Source organism: Saccopteryx leptura, chromosome 6 (genome assembly GCF_036850995.1).
Source record: "Saccopteryx leptura isolate mSacLep1 chromosome 6, mSacLep1_pri_phased_curated, whole genome shotgun sequence".
In the NCBI taxonomy this organism is placed as follows: Eukaryota; Metazoa; Chordata; class Mammalia; order Chiroptera; family Emballonuridae; genus Saccopteryx; species Saccopteryx leptura.
In genome coordinates, this window is record NC_089508.1 from 169449470 (window position 1) to 169467323 (window position 17854).

At 39.4% G+C, this 17854-nt stretch overlaps 1 protein-coding gene across 1 annotated transcript in view; it reads right to left on the reverse strand.

Moving 5' to 3' along the window:
- JAKMIP2 (janus kinase and microtubule interacting protein 2) overlaps window positions 1-17854 on the reverse strand; it is a 164716-nt gene that overhangs the window by 33358 nt on the left and 113504 nt on the right. The window contains exons 6-14 of the mRNA XM_066342022.1: window positions 14547-14693; window positions 13426-13566; window positions 10932-10988; window positions 9951-10070; window positions 8582-8710; window positions 6842-6925; window positions 6119-6181; window positions 2957-3055; window positions 1699-1797 (exon numbers count right to left, since the gene is read on the reverse strand). Of these exons, the coding sequence (XP_066198119.1) occupies window positions 1699-1797; window positions 2957-3055; window positions 6119-6181; window positions 6842-6925; window positions 8582-8710; window positions 9951-10070; window positions 10932-10988; window positions 13426-13566; window positions 14547-14693 (939 nt within the window). The remainder of the gene's footprint in view (window positions 1-1698; window positions 1798-2956; window positions 3056-6118; window positions 6182-6841; window positions 6926-8581; window positions 8711-9950; window positions 10071-10931; window positions 10989-13425; window positions 13567-14546; window positions 14694-17854) is intronic.

A 17854-nucleotide genomic window follows, 5' to 3' on the forward strand; every position in this document is an offset into this window, starting at 1 on the left:
TTCAATCATGGTCAATGCCAGGTATAAAGAAAATAGGAAATAACTATAAATAATGAACCAATTTTATTCTAATTAAAAGAATTCTGACCTGGTTGATATTCTTTTTTTTTTTTTTTTGGTGACAGAGACAGAGAGAAGGACAGATAGGGACAGACAGACAGGAAGGGAGAGAGATGAGAAGCATCAATTCTTTGTTATGGCACTTAGTTATTCATCAATTGCTTTCTCCTATGTGCCTTGGCTGGGAGCTACAGCAGAGCGAGTGACCCCTTGCTCAAGCCAGCGACCTTGGGCTCAAGCTGGCGAGCCTTGTTCAGAACAGATGAGCTGGTGCTCAAGCTGGCGACCTCAGGGCCTCGAACCTGGGTTCTCCACGTCCCAGTCCCACACTCTATCCACTGCGTCACCGTGACTTGGTTGAGATTTTGACTAACATATAAACTATAACGCAGTTTCATTTTTTTTTTTTACATTAAGCATTAATTTCATGTTTGGAAAGGCCGATTTTTACAATTGTCCTTGATCATTTTAAAGCAGGTGAACTGTATTTGAAAGAGTACCCTTGAGTATAAATTATATCCATTGGATTAGGTTGTTTATCATTTACCTAAAGAAAAAAGCATCTAAGGAAAGGATGAAGTAAAGTGCTTTTCATTTAATTAGAGCTGAATAAAAAAACTGCTTTGCTTTACAAATGTTCATGCAGGCCAGGAAGGCCAGAAGTTTAAACATCGTGAAAGGGGTTTAAGATGGAAGTCAAGAAGCACAATTTTACTACCTAATCTCCCCAACCCCCCCCACCACCACCACACATACACGCTTTTTACCTCATTAGTACCACTTTCTCCTCTTACTTATGTTCAAATGCAGTACAGCAGATCCTACCACAGGGGAAAGCCCAGCTCAATCTCATGGGCAAAGAGAAGGCAACTAAAGCAGGTATATTTGGCAGCTCAGAGTGGACGCAGGAAGGGCCATGCCGAAGATAAGGGAGAAACCAGGAACAGCGAGGGGGCTTTCCAGCTTTACCTCTGATAGATAACCACCATGTGATTTCACGAACATAAAACAATATTGATTCCAGGAGACGGAGCCACGTCCATTCAACCTTAATACATGTTCACAATGTGTTCTGGTACCACTACAGATAGGATTCTGTTTCTAACTGAGCAATGTGTTACACACTTTAGAAAGAGAAATCTTCCCTACATTAAACACACCTGAACATATGGTGGACTAGATGATTTTAAGCTCTCTTTTAACTCCGATATTCCAAGATTACCAATTCCACAGCACTTCCAATAAACAATACAACAGAGGGACTCAACAAATACATTTTTACCTGGCATACTTAAAATATGTTTATGGAAGTACTGAATTCATTTACTATAATCTTCTAGATAATTAAGGGTGATTATCTTAATATTTTGATACCATAGTATTCTTTATGTTATATTCTAATATGTTCTAAATAACTATGGCTTCCTGAGTTCTTACTTGTTACCATTCACACATCTGTCACACATTAATTTTATGTTCTATTGATTTTCCAATGGACAGGACTGTTTTCAATTCCTACGCAGTTTGTAGCAAAATGACATCCAGTGACCAAAGACAAAAGTCATGAGCAACCTCTCCCCTTTTCCAATGCCCAGTTTTTCTACTTCCTACAAACACAAAACATCAAAATCTGCCTACCTTGACACCTTCTTTCATACAGTAGATCTGCAGAGCACTCACACCATCTGAGAATGGGTGAATTTGTAGATTAAATGGAGGGGACCGTCTCTCTCTTTCCTTGAAATACAGTGAAGAATATATGGGAATTAAAAAAAAAGCAACTGATTAAACAACAAACCAGTTGTCTGCTATTTCAGCAGTTTATCAATATGACATTTGGCCAAAAACAAACAAACAAACAAACAAACAAACAAAAAACTCAAGATGCTTTTGCTTAAATTTAATGGAAAGAACTGATTAGTCAACAAAAGTATGGAAGAGAATTTATAAATGGTGTCATCCAATTCTGCAAATGTTTTGATCAGGGAAATGTGAGAAGTAGAATTTCAATTTAAACTACATGAATATGTACAGCTTGCCGGTATCACAGAGAGTGATCTTTTGACCATGAAGTTTTATGGCAGCTAACATACTTTTGCATATTCAATCCACTCAAGCTTTGTGAGTAAGATATATGGGCTGCCAAAGACACTGACACATACCAACTGCTAACTCTATCCAGACCTAATTTGAAATAATCTCAAGAAGAAATCGCTGGCAAAATAAGAGAAATCACATGGGAATTTTCCTTATCCTTTACATTTCAACATATACTCTACCAGATCCTAAGACAGATTCTGCAGGATACAATCAAACTTTGATTTGATTGATGTTTTACTCAAAACAAAAGCAAAAACGAAAACAAAAAAACTTCTGAAATTTGGTCAGATTAACCAAAGAGTTTCCCAAAACAAGTTACCTTGATTCTTAGCATTTGGCATAAATGCATTATAGAATTAAAAAGTTGACTGACAAATTCAAGTGTCCAATAATAAAATGGTTTGTATATAGCACATTTTGAAATATAATTCTTAAAGTGACCTTTCTTTTTGAGTCAGAATTCGATGAAGAGTGGAAATGATTATTTAAAAGCAATGGATTATTGATGAAGTTTGAAATATCTTATTTAAATTTATTTAAAAATTAATCATTAGTCTTGTTCATTAAGGCAATATGGTATCTGAGCTGACAATCCTGACCAGTATCAGTGCTTTACCACTTACTAGTCTCAGGACTTGGGCAAGTGATTTAACCTCAGATGCCTCATATATAAACTCTGGATTGTGGTGTGAGACCCAATGAGAGTATGCAGCTGAAATGATTGATTCAGCACCTCGCACACAGGTTGTGCTCAGCGTTACATTAATTGTTATGATTATTATCATCATTTCCTTACTTCTAGCTCTAGGTTTCGAAACTCCAGCAGCTCATTCTGGTCTCTGGCATCTTGCAGTTCCTGCTGTAACCGGTGATTTTCTGCCTCCTGTTTTTCTATCTAGTAAAGTAAATCCTCAAGTTAGATGAAATTGCCAAGACAAGGTCGCAAAGCAAGTATGGACAGCAGTCATTTATTCAGGGAATAAACCATTCTAGACCATAAAAAAGACATCCTGGGAGATGTGCATAAGGTCAGTCTGGCTTTCCTTCTAGTGATCCTTCAGCTGAGTTTCTGGGGTTGGAGAACAGAATGCGGGAGGACACGTCCGTTCATGGAGACAAAGCCTAGAGACCCTGTGAACAGTGAATCTGAGGGTGCCTGTTATGTGGGTTGGGGACAGTGTCTTAGAATGAGATTTAATGGTGTAAATAATGCGGACATCTAGCTTTTATGTCTGGAGTTACAAATTGTTGGAAAAATAATTAAAAAAAAACATCCCTGATCATATATTAACTTGCTGAATTCCAGGCATCTGCAGTGTGAAGCCAAACTCCTCCATATGGAATAAAAAAAATCATGATAATCGTGTTACCACATCCCTTTCCAATTTTCAATGGCATCGTTGTCATCTCAGCACACTCACACACTCACGTGTGAACACACACACACTAGGATCTAGAAACCCAGATCTACCCCATGGACTGACTACTTTGAGAGCTTTCTCCGCTCATCTCTCTGCCTAAAATGTACCCCCTCCACCTGCCATTTCTTTTCCAGGTGAGGAAATTCTACACCTCCTTGAACACCAAGCTCTAACATCTCCAACCATAAGAGGTTTCCCTCTTTACCCATTCAGAATTGCTACTTCTTCCTTCTGTTTTCCTACAGGGCTTTCCTATGGGACTTCCAGTATAACCTGATGAAATACGGAATTAAGTCTGGAGTGTACAAATATGCCACATCCTATAGACAGGGGGTCTGTGTCTACAAGGTGTCAACAAATTTTCATGATCGGCAAAGGGTTTGAGATTGCCTTTGATATTACCTATGTGGGTGGGCCTTAAGCATAATAAATATTTAAAATCTTCAAGTTAGAAATGAAAAAATAAAGTCCAGAGACTTTTTAGCATAGGATGAATTTGACTTTCCCAAGTAAACGCAGTTGGAGTAGGACGTTTTGCTTTACTGTCATTTAGGTTTTCTTTTACTCTTAAAAATATGAGCTCAAAATTCTGCATTTAGCCCAAAGAAATCAAGACCAACTGAAATCAGATAGAAGACATAACAGAAATTCTTTTTTACATGATAAAGAGATGTAATAACACATTACGGGGCATCTCTGAGACCATTAAAATCCTCCTTTTCTTGGCCCTGTCCAGTTGGCTCAGCGGTAGAGCATCGGCCTGGCGTGCAGGAGTCCCGGGTTCGATTCCGGGCCAGGGCACACAGGAGAAGCGCCCATCTGCTTCTCCACCCCTCCCCCTCTCCTTCCTCTCTGTCTCTCTCTTCCCCTCCCGTAGCTGAGGCTCCACTGGAGCAAAGATTGCCCGGCTGCTGAGGATGGCTCTGTGGCCTCTGCCTCAGGCGCTAGAATGGCTCTGGTCACAACAGAGCAACGCCCCAGATGGGCAGAGCATCGCCCTCTGGTGGGCATGCCAGGTGGATCCCGGTCGGGAGCATGCGGGAGTCTGTCTGACTGCCTCCCCGTTTCCAGCTTCGGAAAAATGAAAGAAAAAAAACAAAAAAAACCCCAAAATCCTCCTTTTCTTATAGCCTCATGATATACAAAATTTATAGGAATATAAAGATGGGGAAATAGTGAGACATCATGAGATGTTACCTAATGTCATCAACTCAAGTTTTTTTACACGAGATTTCTGTGGTCTAGTAAATTTTCAAAAGTTTTCAGATTGACTTAGATCACAAAAGAGATTCTACTCCCTAGCATCTTGGATTGAGATCAGAGATGGGATATTTGGGAAAACTCCTGGTTCTGGTGGTTAGTGGTAGCAATTACATCATTGGTTCGCAGGTTGTAATTTACAGACCAGAGCCAGTGTCTAATGAAGGGACATTATATAGCCAGTGTCTCTTTATAAGGACCCTCAGCCTTTCTGAGAGCATGAGTTCTCAATCCTGGAACGCCCACCTACTTTGTATATATCAGCTCTGTCGCTCATGCAGAAAGTGAGACAGGATGTCCTAACTTTGCTAGACCAGAGGGGAGGGAGGACAAGTATCTTTGTTATTGTCTCATGCTTCTAAGGGTGTTGTGCTCAATTTTATTACTTGTCCAAGCTAGTCAAAATGAATAGACCTACAGAATTATTTTCTTTATTCCAATGGGCTTTCAGATTCTATTTCTGTCAAAAATAATATAAGATTATTTTGCAATTTTCAGATTTGATTCCTGGAAGCTAGATACCAAAGGAAAAGCACCCTTTGAATGTAAAACAATCTGTTATATTTCGTTGCCCCCAATCAAAAACCTATGTCTAGATAACCAAAATGACTTGTAGCTATGGGGACTAAACCATTCTTTTGCGTCTTGATTTACTGAACAAAATCCTGGACATGCAGTTTTGTGCTTTGAAGACATCTTTTAAAAAGTTCTTTTGTTTACAAAAACAACATATAAACAGTCAAGTTTAGCAAAATGCTTAAAGGTGAGAACATAGTTCATGACAGGTGGCAGCATGGTCCTGGAGTCCTAATCTGTCACTTCCTGGCACGAAATAACAAATCCTATTCATAGTGTGTTTTTTTTTTAGATGGACAACCACATAGAATGTGTGCACGTATATATATAAAATATATATGTATATATGTATATATATTTATATATATATACACACATACACACACACACATGTACGCACAGTATATATACAGTATATATATATATGTATAAATATATATATGGTTAACAATCAATCAGTTCCAAGGATCACATCCTTTGGATCGGCGCAACGCCCAGCACAGAGCCATGCACACGTGCCACTCCACTGATGGTGATGGCGGTGACAGGAATGCAGTCGAGCACGCAGCAGAGGGGAGTGCAACGCCGAAAAGCCTCCCCTTCCCCTAGCCCCTGTGCCACTCCTGAGAGGACCCCCTGCTGCTCCTGGATCTCTCATCATTTTCTCCTCGGCCCACTAGGGTGTGTTTCGCCCCACATACCTTTTCTAAAAGCTCCTGGTTTCTCTTAATGAAAAGTTGTTTATCTTCTACCCAGTGTGAATCCTGTTTGACAAAGAATATCGCGCAGTCAGCATTTCAGTGTGGCATGGAAGAGCCTGTGTTGTCAAACCACTTTTCCAGAGCTGTCTTCTTTCCACCCCATCTGTTTGCCTGCCAAGGCCTGGTGAATGACACCCACCCCTGCCAGCACCTTCCTCAAAGACATCGGGGCCAAAGTTGCCAGGAAAATTTAACCCCCTCTTCACCGCCACTCACTACCTCTGCCTTTTTCAGTCTGAATAATCCAGGACCAGCCTTTTGGGGACTCAGAAGTGACCACACAGGCAAAAAGTGACAAGGGTCAGAATGCACACAGGCTAGATACATATGGATGGAAAACATTAAAATGCAGAACCATCAATGTAGCGTAGAGGCAAAGAATGCAGCCGGAGGGCGGGCCTTTGTCTTGGCAGTTTATGACCATGCTAGGCTATGTGCACAGGGCGCCGCTTCCTCTGCCATTCTCTCTCTTGCCCAACCCCATTTGCTGTTGGAGCTGGGTTCACACTCTGGCCAGAGAAACACCAGGGACAGAAACACAGAGCTGAACATTCTGACACAATCTGAGAAAGGTCACTATAGAGAGCAAAGCCGTGTCCTGGGAGCGGCCCGTGCACAGGGTGATCTAGAGAGGAAGGTCAGATCCAGCAACCCAATGCCTACCTGCCCTTTCTGAGCCAGAGTCGCTTCGAGATCTTCAATTTTGGCTTTATACCTTAGCACCTCTGCTTGGAGCTGTTCTTGAGCCTAGTGAAATCAAAATTCCAGAACTCAATACGTAAAATAGTTAATCCAGTATTTTCTCCCTTTATCTTCTTTGATTAGAACCAAACAAGAAACGGGGGGGGGGGGGGGGGGGGGGAGTTTTCTATGATCAAAAAATATCTTAAAACTATTTTTATGATCTAACTTCTTAAATCTTTTAGTGGTTCCCTTCGCCCTTGGGTTAAAAGTCAAACTCATTAGGTTGGGATTCAAGATTTCCTATTATATTTTCAATCTTTTCCCACCACAAAGCCCACCCTTACTTGCTGGTGATCTCTTTACTCCTTAAATATGCTTTGTTACTCTCCACTTCTCTCTCTTTTGAACAAGTTACCCTTCTTCTTCCATTTTGCCTCTCCAAAATCTTTTCATTCTTTCAGAGCCAAGTTTGTGCCCTGTATATAAATCCAAATCCAAATCTATGTATCAAATGTGTGTATGTGAGTGAGTGTGTGTGTGCGCATGGGTGTATCTATCAATAGTTCTGAACACTGATCTTGTATGGAACAATCCTACTTCATCTAGTCTAGTCATTTGTTCTTAGATTTTTTTGTATTCTCTCTATATATGATCCTATATTCTGCAAGAAAAATAGGGTTTTTTTTCTTTTTTTCTTTTTTCTGCCCATATGCATATTTTTCTCTTCTCTTATGGTCTGGATAGGTTCTTTGTTACAAAGGTGAATAACGACAGAAATGGTAGGCATCTGTCCATATTTCTTATTGTGAGCAGGCTATTTCTTTGGACTGTTAAATATTATATTCACCTTTATCAGGTTAAGAAAATTCCAAGCTTAATTCTGCTGAGAATTATTTTAACTTTGAATGGGTGTTGAGTGTAATCAATTTTTTTTCTGTATCGAAACAATTTTATCTCGTTTTCGCTGATACTATTTCATTTTGATTATCTAATGCATAGGGTTATTTTAGGTTTACATGAGATAGATGAATATACATAAAGTGCTCAGCACAATGCCTGGAACACAGCAAGCACTAAATAAATGTTAAATATTAGTATATAGTGTGTGCTTATTTTTGAAATAGGCTTATGAGAGGCAGTTGCAAAAAATGGAAGGTACATTTGATCCAGTAAGACTCTATATGGAATCTCAGTTTCCATTTATTAACATGTGTGATCTTGGGCAATTCAATTAACCTGTCTAAGCCTCAAATTCCTCTTTTAAAAAATACCTGCCTTAGGGAGCAGTCACAGGATTAAATGAGATATCAGCAGTGAAAATTCTTGGTAAGCTGTCAGTGCAACACTGTATACTTACTAACCAAGAAAAGAAACTGGCTTTTGAAAGATAAAAGGTTTTGTTTTTCTTTTTCAAGCAAGAAACAAACAAACAAAAAATAATTTATCAGCATTCAATATCATCTAAGCTTTGAAAATGTAAGTTTTCAAATAGCAAGATACTCAACTATCTGAAAGGAACAAAAGCATCGATCCAAGCGGGGTCTAATGTCTCCAGATCCAAGGTTTGTTGACATAAAAGATATAACAGTTCAAAAGCTGCAGAGGAGAGAAGAACCCATGGAGAGCTACCCTATTGATATTTTTATGTCCATGATTCCTCTATGCTGCATTAAGGGAAAAAAAAGCCAATTCCGAGCACTCTCGCAGTCACACACTAACCTTGGCCTCTCTCTCAGCATCGATGATGCCTCCAGTCTGCTCCTGCAGGAGGGCATACGCTCTTTGGAGAGCCTGGTATTCTTTTGTTAATTGTCGAAATCGAAGCTCAGATTCTTCAGCAGCTAAACTCTTGAGGTGGGGGGGGGGGGGGGAGGATGGAGCCAAAAAATGATTGTTATGTTCAGGTTCTGAGTTCAATGTGAAATATTAACACTTGTCTGTTTTTTAAGAAGTTAAAGGCTTGTTTGACTTTTGAATTCTGTGTGACTTATTCTTAATTTTAAGGACATGGATGGACAAAAATACTGTAGTACTTTAGGGAAGGGGGATTAGTGGGTTGGGGAAAAAGGTGAAGGGATTAAGAAGTACAGATTGGTAGTTACAAAACAGTCATGGGCATGTAAAGTACAGCAGAGGAAATACAGTCAGTAATACTGTAGTAACTCTGCATGGTGCCAGGTGGGTACTGGGCATGTAAGGGGAACACGTTGTAAAGTATATGACTGTCTAACCGCTGTGCTGTACACCGGAAACCAATATAAAATAACATTGAAAGTAAACTGTAATTGAAAAATAAAATTAAAAAAATACTGTAATACTTTCAAGATGGACACTGCAGAAATACTTAAATATTTATTTTAATATAAGGAGCATTTGCTTATTACATTTCTGATTATTACCCATTTGGGCTTAGATTATCATCAATTTTGGACCCAAATGAGAGCTTATACCCTGCTTATGGTTACAAATTTGAGGGAATGATATTCAAACTTTTAGTCTCACTCTTCTTCAATATATTTTTATCCAACAACCTCTTATCCAGATAAATTAAGAAAGCATAGTTTTATAAAGCTTAATGTCTCCAACTTCAGAGCACACTATAATACCAGGGAGCTCTCTGAAAAATGTAGATTTTGGAGTTCGACCTTAAAGACCGTGGGTCAGGAGTTGTATGGTAAAGTCTAGGAGTTTTTCAATGTACTTGAACTTTCTAGATGGTTCTGATAAAGGTGGTCTACAGTGCATACCACTTAATACTGTCTTAGATTATATCAATAAGCTTGTTCTAAGCTTATTTCTCGGTTCATAGGTTCCCTAGCTGAAGAATCTGGGACAGTAACTTTTCTTTTGAAAAAAGTCTTCAAGTTACAGAGCCGAACTTCAGAGGAGTTTCTAAAAGGGCCACATGACATAGGTGAACTATTTTCTAAGAGGTATCAAAATCAAGTGTGGTCTCAAAATCAGACACTATTATGAGATCGTTCTGTGGTGTTCACGAAGGAGATAAGAAGTAAAATGCTTTTTCTCCCCCTTACAGGAGAGATTTGGTGGCAACATCTCAAAAGACTAGAGAAGTAGAAAGGCTTACTTCGTCCAAGTCATCATCAGGAGTAGCTGGTGTTCGGTCTGTTCTAAATGAGGCCATGGATGATGTCTCCGAGTCCATGGAGTCCTCATCGTAGCCAATGAATGGGTCCAAAACAGGCCTCTAATGGAGGGAGAGTACATATTTACTGACACAAGTAGAAGTTGACATATTAGTAAAATACAGTCAGCTAGCATACATGCAAATGAATATATAAGACATGAATCCTTTAATGCTTTGATGAAATAAAAATATGGATATGACCATCATAATTTTAATAAATGTTTGTCCCCTATTATTTAATTTCTGATCTTTTTTTTTTGAAGATTCATTAATATTGGCCCTCTTCATAGAAACATCACAGCCTCTTTTATTGTACAATTTATACCACAAAAAGTTTATGTTATTAAAAATAACCAAAAAGTACAGGCATCTATGTGAAGAAGATTATCAAATCTTCAGTCTTGTTATCTAATTCCATATCCTAATCAAATTATGTATCTGATAGAAACAAAAATCAAACAAATAGACAAATTAGATAATAAAACTTTGTGTTTTACTATTTAATAGTAAGAGGCTATACAAATATTGGTGAATTGGGAATATTATTATCAATAATACTGTCCAAGTGAATAATGAAAATATATTCATTAATTACAGGGTGGGTATCAGATGCTAATATTATTCAGTGGGAGACATCAGATAATTGTCAGATAATCCTTTTTTCATGTCAAACCTTGTGGCTTCTTAACTCAGAGGAAGTCACATGAAAGCAAACACTTTCAGGTTAAAACACACAATACAATCATTTCTGGACTTCTGAGAACTGTCAAGAGAAGAGATTTTCTTCAACTGAATAAAGCCTATGGTTCGCTGAAGCTCAGGAACATCTCATTTATCACATCTCTGCAGGAAGAGGCCTTGGCAAGCTTCACTCCTCTGGCTGATTGTGGCAAAAGCCTGATAACCTAGTTTCCTCATTACCTTAATCGGCTTGGAACTTCTTCTATGCTTTCTCCTGCGAATGAGCTTTTCTCGGTCCTGGAAAACAAGAGGAAGGACTTTTCAGATTTTGAGTTACTGTAGTACATTTTTCTCTATAGGTTTTTGTGGTAGCTGCTTGTTGTTTTGCAAAGACTAAGTTGTTTTTCCCTGGAGGCATTACATATTGTTATTGAAAGTAAGACTCTGTTTTGTAAATTTAAGCAACTTTTGGGTTTGACGCCTGAACGTTCTCAAAGTAAAAATAGTCTACAACTTTTCCTGATAATCTAAGTGCATCAGAGAGCTTCCTAATCACTCTGTACCCAATTGGAATCTTTGGTTTTATACCGGAGGATCCAGTAGCTCTGAAAATAGTTACTCAGATTCTCCCAAAGGACAATTCTTCAGCTTTCTTAGACCCCAAATTACTTTAAATTTAAGTGTTGAAAAAAATACCATTTCATGATAAAGCCTTGTTCTTTTCATTTAATAATCTCTTGAAAGGTATAGAGCTCTCCCTTTGACTATTCTTAGATCCTTGTTCTCACCTGCAGCCTCTGAAGACAGGAACAGAATGTCTGGGTTACAACCATCTAGTGTAGTGGTTTTCAACCTTGTGCATCTCACGGTACACATAAACTAGTTACTAAAATTCTGTGGCACACCACAAAATATATTATTTGCCAATACGACAAAAAAACAATAGGTATAATTTTGTTTCTTTCCCACCAGATGGCCCACTGGGTAAAAACTGCTCATCTACTGGCTTTGGGTGTAGTGGAGGTAAAGGTAGTTCTTGTTGGAATTGTCTGGGAAACTCAAAGTATATCTAGAAATAATTACTTCTTGATTCATTCTTCTCAGTATAGACATCCTGAGAATTTGGTGTTCATCTACTAAGTACTTTAGATACTTCCTATACAAATTCAAACACAGATGAAATAAGGGATACTTATGTTTTCCTGAAAGTCTGGTTGACATGCGTAAATGTGTCCATATTCTCTAAGAAACTTTTAGCTTAAAGTCAGGGCACTTAAAGCCAAGCAGATTCCTGGACCAGTGAATCTGTGAGATTTATGTTATGAAGGGTATGGAAGTGAAGGGAGGGACACAGCGTTCCAGAAGGCCATGTTTAAGGAATAATCTAGTTTAAGCCAGTGGTATTAACCTTTTCAATTTCTCACCTTTACGTGTAAAAATACTCTGATCATGCAACTTCAATATATCTGAAACTTTTAAAAATGTATGCTTAGATTACCCGGTTGATAACATACACAACACAGAAAATTTTTAAAGGCTGAACCACCAATAATTATAAACAAAAGTCATGATGTTTTCTTCTGTCATTTGCAAAAAATCACCTTGCTCACCCTATTCAGAGACTGTTGCCTAAACTCTCCTCTCCCATCACTAGTTCCTCAACTTTCTAGGCCTTAGCTTGGTCCTAAAGTGAGAGTGACCACAGATGGCACTCACAGTATAAAGACAGAGAGGCAAAGAGGAAATCCAACAGCATTAAAGGTTATAATCCACAGCTGTTGGTAACTCAGACGCAATGGGAACAATAACTGCTCTTCCTGCTTCACCAGGCCCTGAAGTCATGGTCAGAAGATTTGGACTGCAATTTCAGCTCTGACAGGACTTATGATGTCGCTCTTCATTCAACAAATATTTATTAAACTGTGACTATGTACTAGGTACTGGTAAACAAGAAGCATATTGTCCTGTTACCATGGGTAAAATATTTCATCTCTGAGTCTCAGTATCTTGATAATAGAAGGCAACTTTAAGATATACCCAGGCCCTGACCAGTTGGCTCAGTGGTAGAGCATCAGCCGGGCATGTCCAGGTTTGATTCCCGGTCAAGGCACACAGGAGAAGCACCCATCCGCTTCTCCACCCCTCCCTCTCTCGCTTCTCTCTCTCTCTCTCTCTTTTTCCCCTTCTGCAGCCATGACTTGATTACAGCAAGCTGGCCCCGGGGTCCAAAGATGACTCCATGGCCTTCACCTCAGTTGCTAAGAGCTCGGTTGCTGAGCAAAGGAGCTATGCACCAGATGGGCAGACCATCGCCCCCTAGTGGTTTTGTCCAGTGGAAACCAGTCAGGGCACATGCAGGAGTCTGTCTCTGCTACCCCTCCTCTCACTGAAAATAATTAAAAAAAAAAAGATATAGCCACACTACCACCTACTCACATTGCAATGCATTTAAAGGTTTAAAGTGCTTTGCAGCTATTATTTGTGTTACCAGATCAGTTAACAATGTAATTTATAGTATTTAATGATAATCAGATTATAAATGAAAAGGCATAAAACGGTTTAAAAATATAAAGTGTTTTTGGAATAGAGTCTCTTGAAGCTGTTTACCTGTTGAATATATGAACTTGGGCCTCTGGGGCTAATCCAAATTTATCAAGTGCTCCTAGTGTATGGTGGTATCTTGGCTACTTGGCCTTGGGATCAGTTTAGTGTTCATAAATTGATCAAGACCTACCCTGGTGAGCTCATCAATAATGTTCTGTTGCTCAATGACCTGAAGTTTCAGAAACTCTGTCTCTTGTTCTTCATTAGCTTGATCGAGGTCATTCAGAGATTTTAATTTCTTCAAGGGTGGATGGGTTGTTATTTTTTCTCTCTGGAGTGGAAAATAAGAATGTACAGGTAGAGACTTTAAAAATCCCACACTCTATTGGTTAACATCAAATAGCTGTAGAAACTTTATGAGACTCCAACAAAATCTGAAAATCGCCCAGCTTCCGTATACACACATCCCCAACTAAAACTGTGAAGTTCATTTTATCCGCTATTTAATAAGTCGAAATCATTGGGAATGGCTAAAGATACCTATAGCTGGGTTGCAAGTCTGTTAAGAAATACATCAGCATATGACTTATCCATACATAATACAAAAGATGGCATCTATTTCCCAACGATCATGAAAGCACTTAGAAGATGCAGGATACCCACTGCGGCCAGTTCTGTAAAGCCGTGGTCCCCAACCTTTTTTGGGCCATGAACCAGTTTAATGTCAGAAAATATTTTCACGGACCGGCCTTTAGGGTGGGATGGATAAATGTATCACGTGACCGAGACAAGCATCAAGAGTGAGTCTTAGACGGATGTAACAGAGGGAATCTGGTCACTTTTTTAAAAAATAAAACATCTTTCAGACTTAATATAAATAAAACAGAAATAATGTAAGTTATTTATTCTTTCTCTGTGGACCGGTACCAAATGGCCCACGGACCGGTACCAGTCCGCGGCCCGGGGGTTGGGGACCACTGCTGTAAAGAACACATTAGTGAAATTCTTAGGAGGTGTCTGTGGCCATGGAGCTGTGTTGAAATTTGGCTTTTTTATTGTGGACCTTTTAGAGAGTGCACAGAATCCTGAAAGCACTCGGACCATTCTGCAAATTTAGAAACTCCAGAAAAAACCAGAGCCAGCAACCTTCTTTTGTTTTCTTTTCCTTAAAGATTCCTTGCTTATATAAGGAAAAAGTCCAAATTTTATAAATAGTATTATATTTAAAAGAACTAAGAAAGAGCAGTAAGTCAGGTGATCGGTGTAATGTAAGAAAGGAAGGTGCAGTTTTGCAGCACCTGTGACACGCACCATTTCTGAATTCTCCTTGCTGATGGCTTTCAGTTTCTCCTCCATACGCTGCAAAGACAGCATCAGTTCATCGTTTCTCTTGGCGAGGCACTTGTTCCTTTCCAGAAGAGGTTTACATTGTTTCTCAGTTTCTCGCACTCGTTTTAACTGAGAAGACACAAGTTACAGTCTCCTGTAATGGCTTTTCATCACATTCTTCATAGCCCTCCAGTAGTCCGTTACCCTAAACGAGGTGCTGCCAAGATTCTGCTTTTGGAAATGTTTAGGAAGGGTCATCGTACTCCCTGTTCCCCTTGACTCCTCCAGCCTATTTATGGGCTCCGCTCAGCCCCGTCCCACCCTGCTCATACCTCTCCCTGGGCTCACTGGAATGCTGCTTTATGTCTGTAAGTCATAAAGTAATGCAACAATAAGTAATGCACACTACATAACACAACCAGGACCTGAATCTGGGCCTGCTTGTCCCCAAAGTCTGTTCTTTCCACCAGAGATGTTGCCGAAGTCTCTCCTGACTCACAATCAAGCTGTTTATTTTTAAGATTGTTTTATAGAGAAATAAAACATACTTCTGAAACTCCAGTGACATTTGTGTTTAAGAACAACTAACTCTCACCAAGCCTTGGAGAAGTACGGTTGCATTGTTACCTACCCATAGTTAACTGTGACCATACTCTGGTTTGGGTGATTAGACTAAGGCAGGGTTCTCAGCCTCTCCACTCTAGACATCTGGGGCTAGGTTTTTCTTCTGTTGTGAGAAGCTATTCTGTGCACTGTAGGATGCAAAGCAGCGTCCCTGGCCTCTGCCTACTAGATGCCAGTAGCACCTTCCCAGTTGTGACAACCAAAAATGTCCCCAGATATTGCCAAAACTATCTCTAGTTGAAAAACACTGGTATAAATTTATAAATGTCATGAATAGCCCCCCTTTTACTCTCAAAACTCTCCCATTTGGATGACATATTTTATGGTCACTGTATTTATCTATCTATCTATCCTGAATTTCCATGTTAAAGTTCTCATGATTCTTTCATTTATTTCATACTAATGGTTCTGAATGTGAGTATGCATTGGAGGAGGGGGGTAATAAAATGAGAGAAGTGGAGGGTTGTATCAGAAAGATCTGAAAAGACTGTTTAAGGATTCACTCCTGCTATGGGAACCTACCATTTTGGGAAATGCCAGGGTAGGAAACTTAGCTGCTTATGAATATTTTTAAAAGCTCTTGTGGTTCTAAAGCAGTATTTCCCAACTTTATCCTAATTGCCATTTAAAAACTCCCATTTTATATCAAAGGCCAAAATGAATTTATATTTCATAGATTATCTCATTAAATCCTCAATTTTGAGCTTCAGTACCTGAAGCATTAATGTTGAATACTAAGTACATATAAATACAAGTAAATTGTTTCACTAGGTTCATTATGGTAAACTTTGTCTCTTTTCTGGAGGTCAGTGACATGAGTTTTAAATATTTAAATTTACCTACAAATGCTATTTATAGAAAGTGCAGATACAGACAAAGAAAAGGAAATATCTATAATTCTCATGTACCATATATCAATAGTCACAGTTCCACAGTGCCCAACAAAATGTTCCTTTTAAAAGATATATACAAGGCCCTGGCCGGCTGGCTCAGTGGTAGAGCGTTGGCCTGGTGTGCAGAAGTTCCGGGTTCAATTCCCGGCCAGGGCATACAGGAGAAGCGTCCATCTGCTTCTCCACCCCTTCCCCTCTCCTTCCTCTCTGTCTCTCTCTTCCCCTCCCGCAGCCGAGGCTCCATTGGAGCAAAGATGGCCCGGGCGCTGGGGATGGCTCCTTGGCCTCTGCCCCAGGCGCTAGAGTGGCTCTGGTCGCAGCAGAGCGACGGCAGAGCATCGCCCCCTGGTGGGCAGAGCGTCGCCCCCTGGTGAGCATGCCGGGTGGATCCCAGTCGGGTGCATGCGGGAGTCTGTCTGACTGTCTCTCCCCGTTTATAGCTTCAGAAAAATACAAAAATAAAATAAAATAAAAGATATATACAATACTTCAAATACAGTAGAGAAAGGTTAAACACTATATTTTCATGGCAGTACTAAAAGAATCTGATAGAGTTCAAGTAATATCATACAAAAACTTTAAAGTATAACTAGAGATAAAAAATAATTTTATAATGATAAAAGGGTCAAGGCATCAAAAACATATAACAAATCTTAATTTATAGATACCTAGTACCATAACACACATACACACACACACACACACAAAGTAAAATTGACAGAACTAAGAAAGGAAATGGACAAATCTGTAGGGAAAACAAGCAGACAAAAATATCAGTAAGAATATAGAAGATTTAAAGCAAGACTTGACTCAAACTGATTCTAGTGTAAAGTACACCTTTTCACGTAAACATAAACATTTCTAAAATTGACCGTATGCTGGAGCCATAAAGCAAAGCTTAACAAAATAAAAAGGAATGAAATAATACAAATGACGTTATGTTCTCTGACTGTAGTGGAACTGAGGTAGAAATCAGTAACAAAAGATAACTCAAAAAAATCAAATGTGAGCCCTGGCCGGCTTGCTCAGTGGTACCGCATCAGCCCGGTGTGTGGAAGTCCTGGGTTCGATTCCTGGCCAGGGCACACAGGAGAAGCGCCCATCTGCTTCTCCACCCTTCCCCCTCTCCTTTCTCTCTATCTCTCTCTTCCCCTCCTGCAGCCAAGGCTCCATTGGAGCAAAGTTGGCCCGGGTGCTGAGGATGGCTTCATGGCCTCTGCCTCAGGCACTAGAATGGCTCAAGTTGAAATGAAGCAACAGCTCAGATATGCAGAGCACTGCCCCCTAGCGAGCTTGCCAAGTGGATCTTGGTCAGGTGCATGTGGGAGTCTCTCTCTCTGCCTCCCTGCTTCTCACTTCAGAAAAATACAAACAAACAAACAAACAAAAAATCTCAAATGTGTATCCCTTCTTTTTAAAGTAAGTTGTTGGGGTTTTTAAAAAATTGATTTTAAAGAAAGGGAGAGAGAGAGAGAGACAGAAACATCCATCTGTTTCTGTATGTGCCCTGACTTGGGATTGAATCCACAATCATTGTGTATCAGGATGATGCTCTACCAAACTGAGCTATCTATCTGGTCAGGGCAAGCCATACCATTCTAAGTCACCCAAAATTTCAAAGAAGAAATTATATAATATTATAAAAGATCTGAATTAAATAATCCATTATGAAATAGAAAGACATTTATGACCCAAATGCATATATTCGAAAAAAGGAAAGGCTAAAAGTAACTTTTGGGGGGGGAGGTAGACAGAGACAGAAAGACAGAGGGA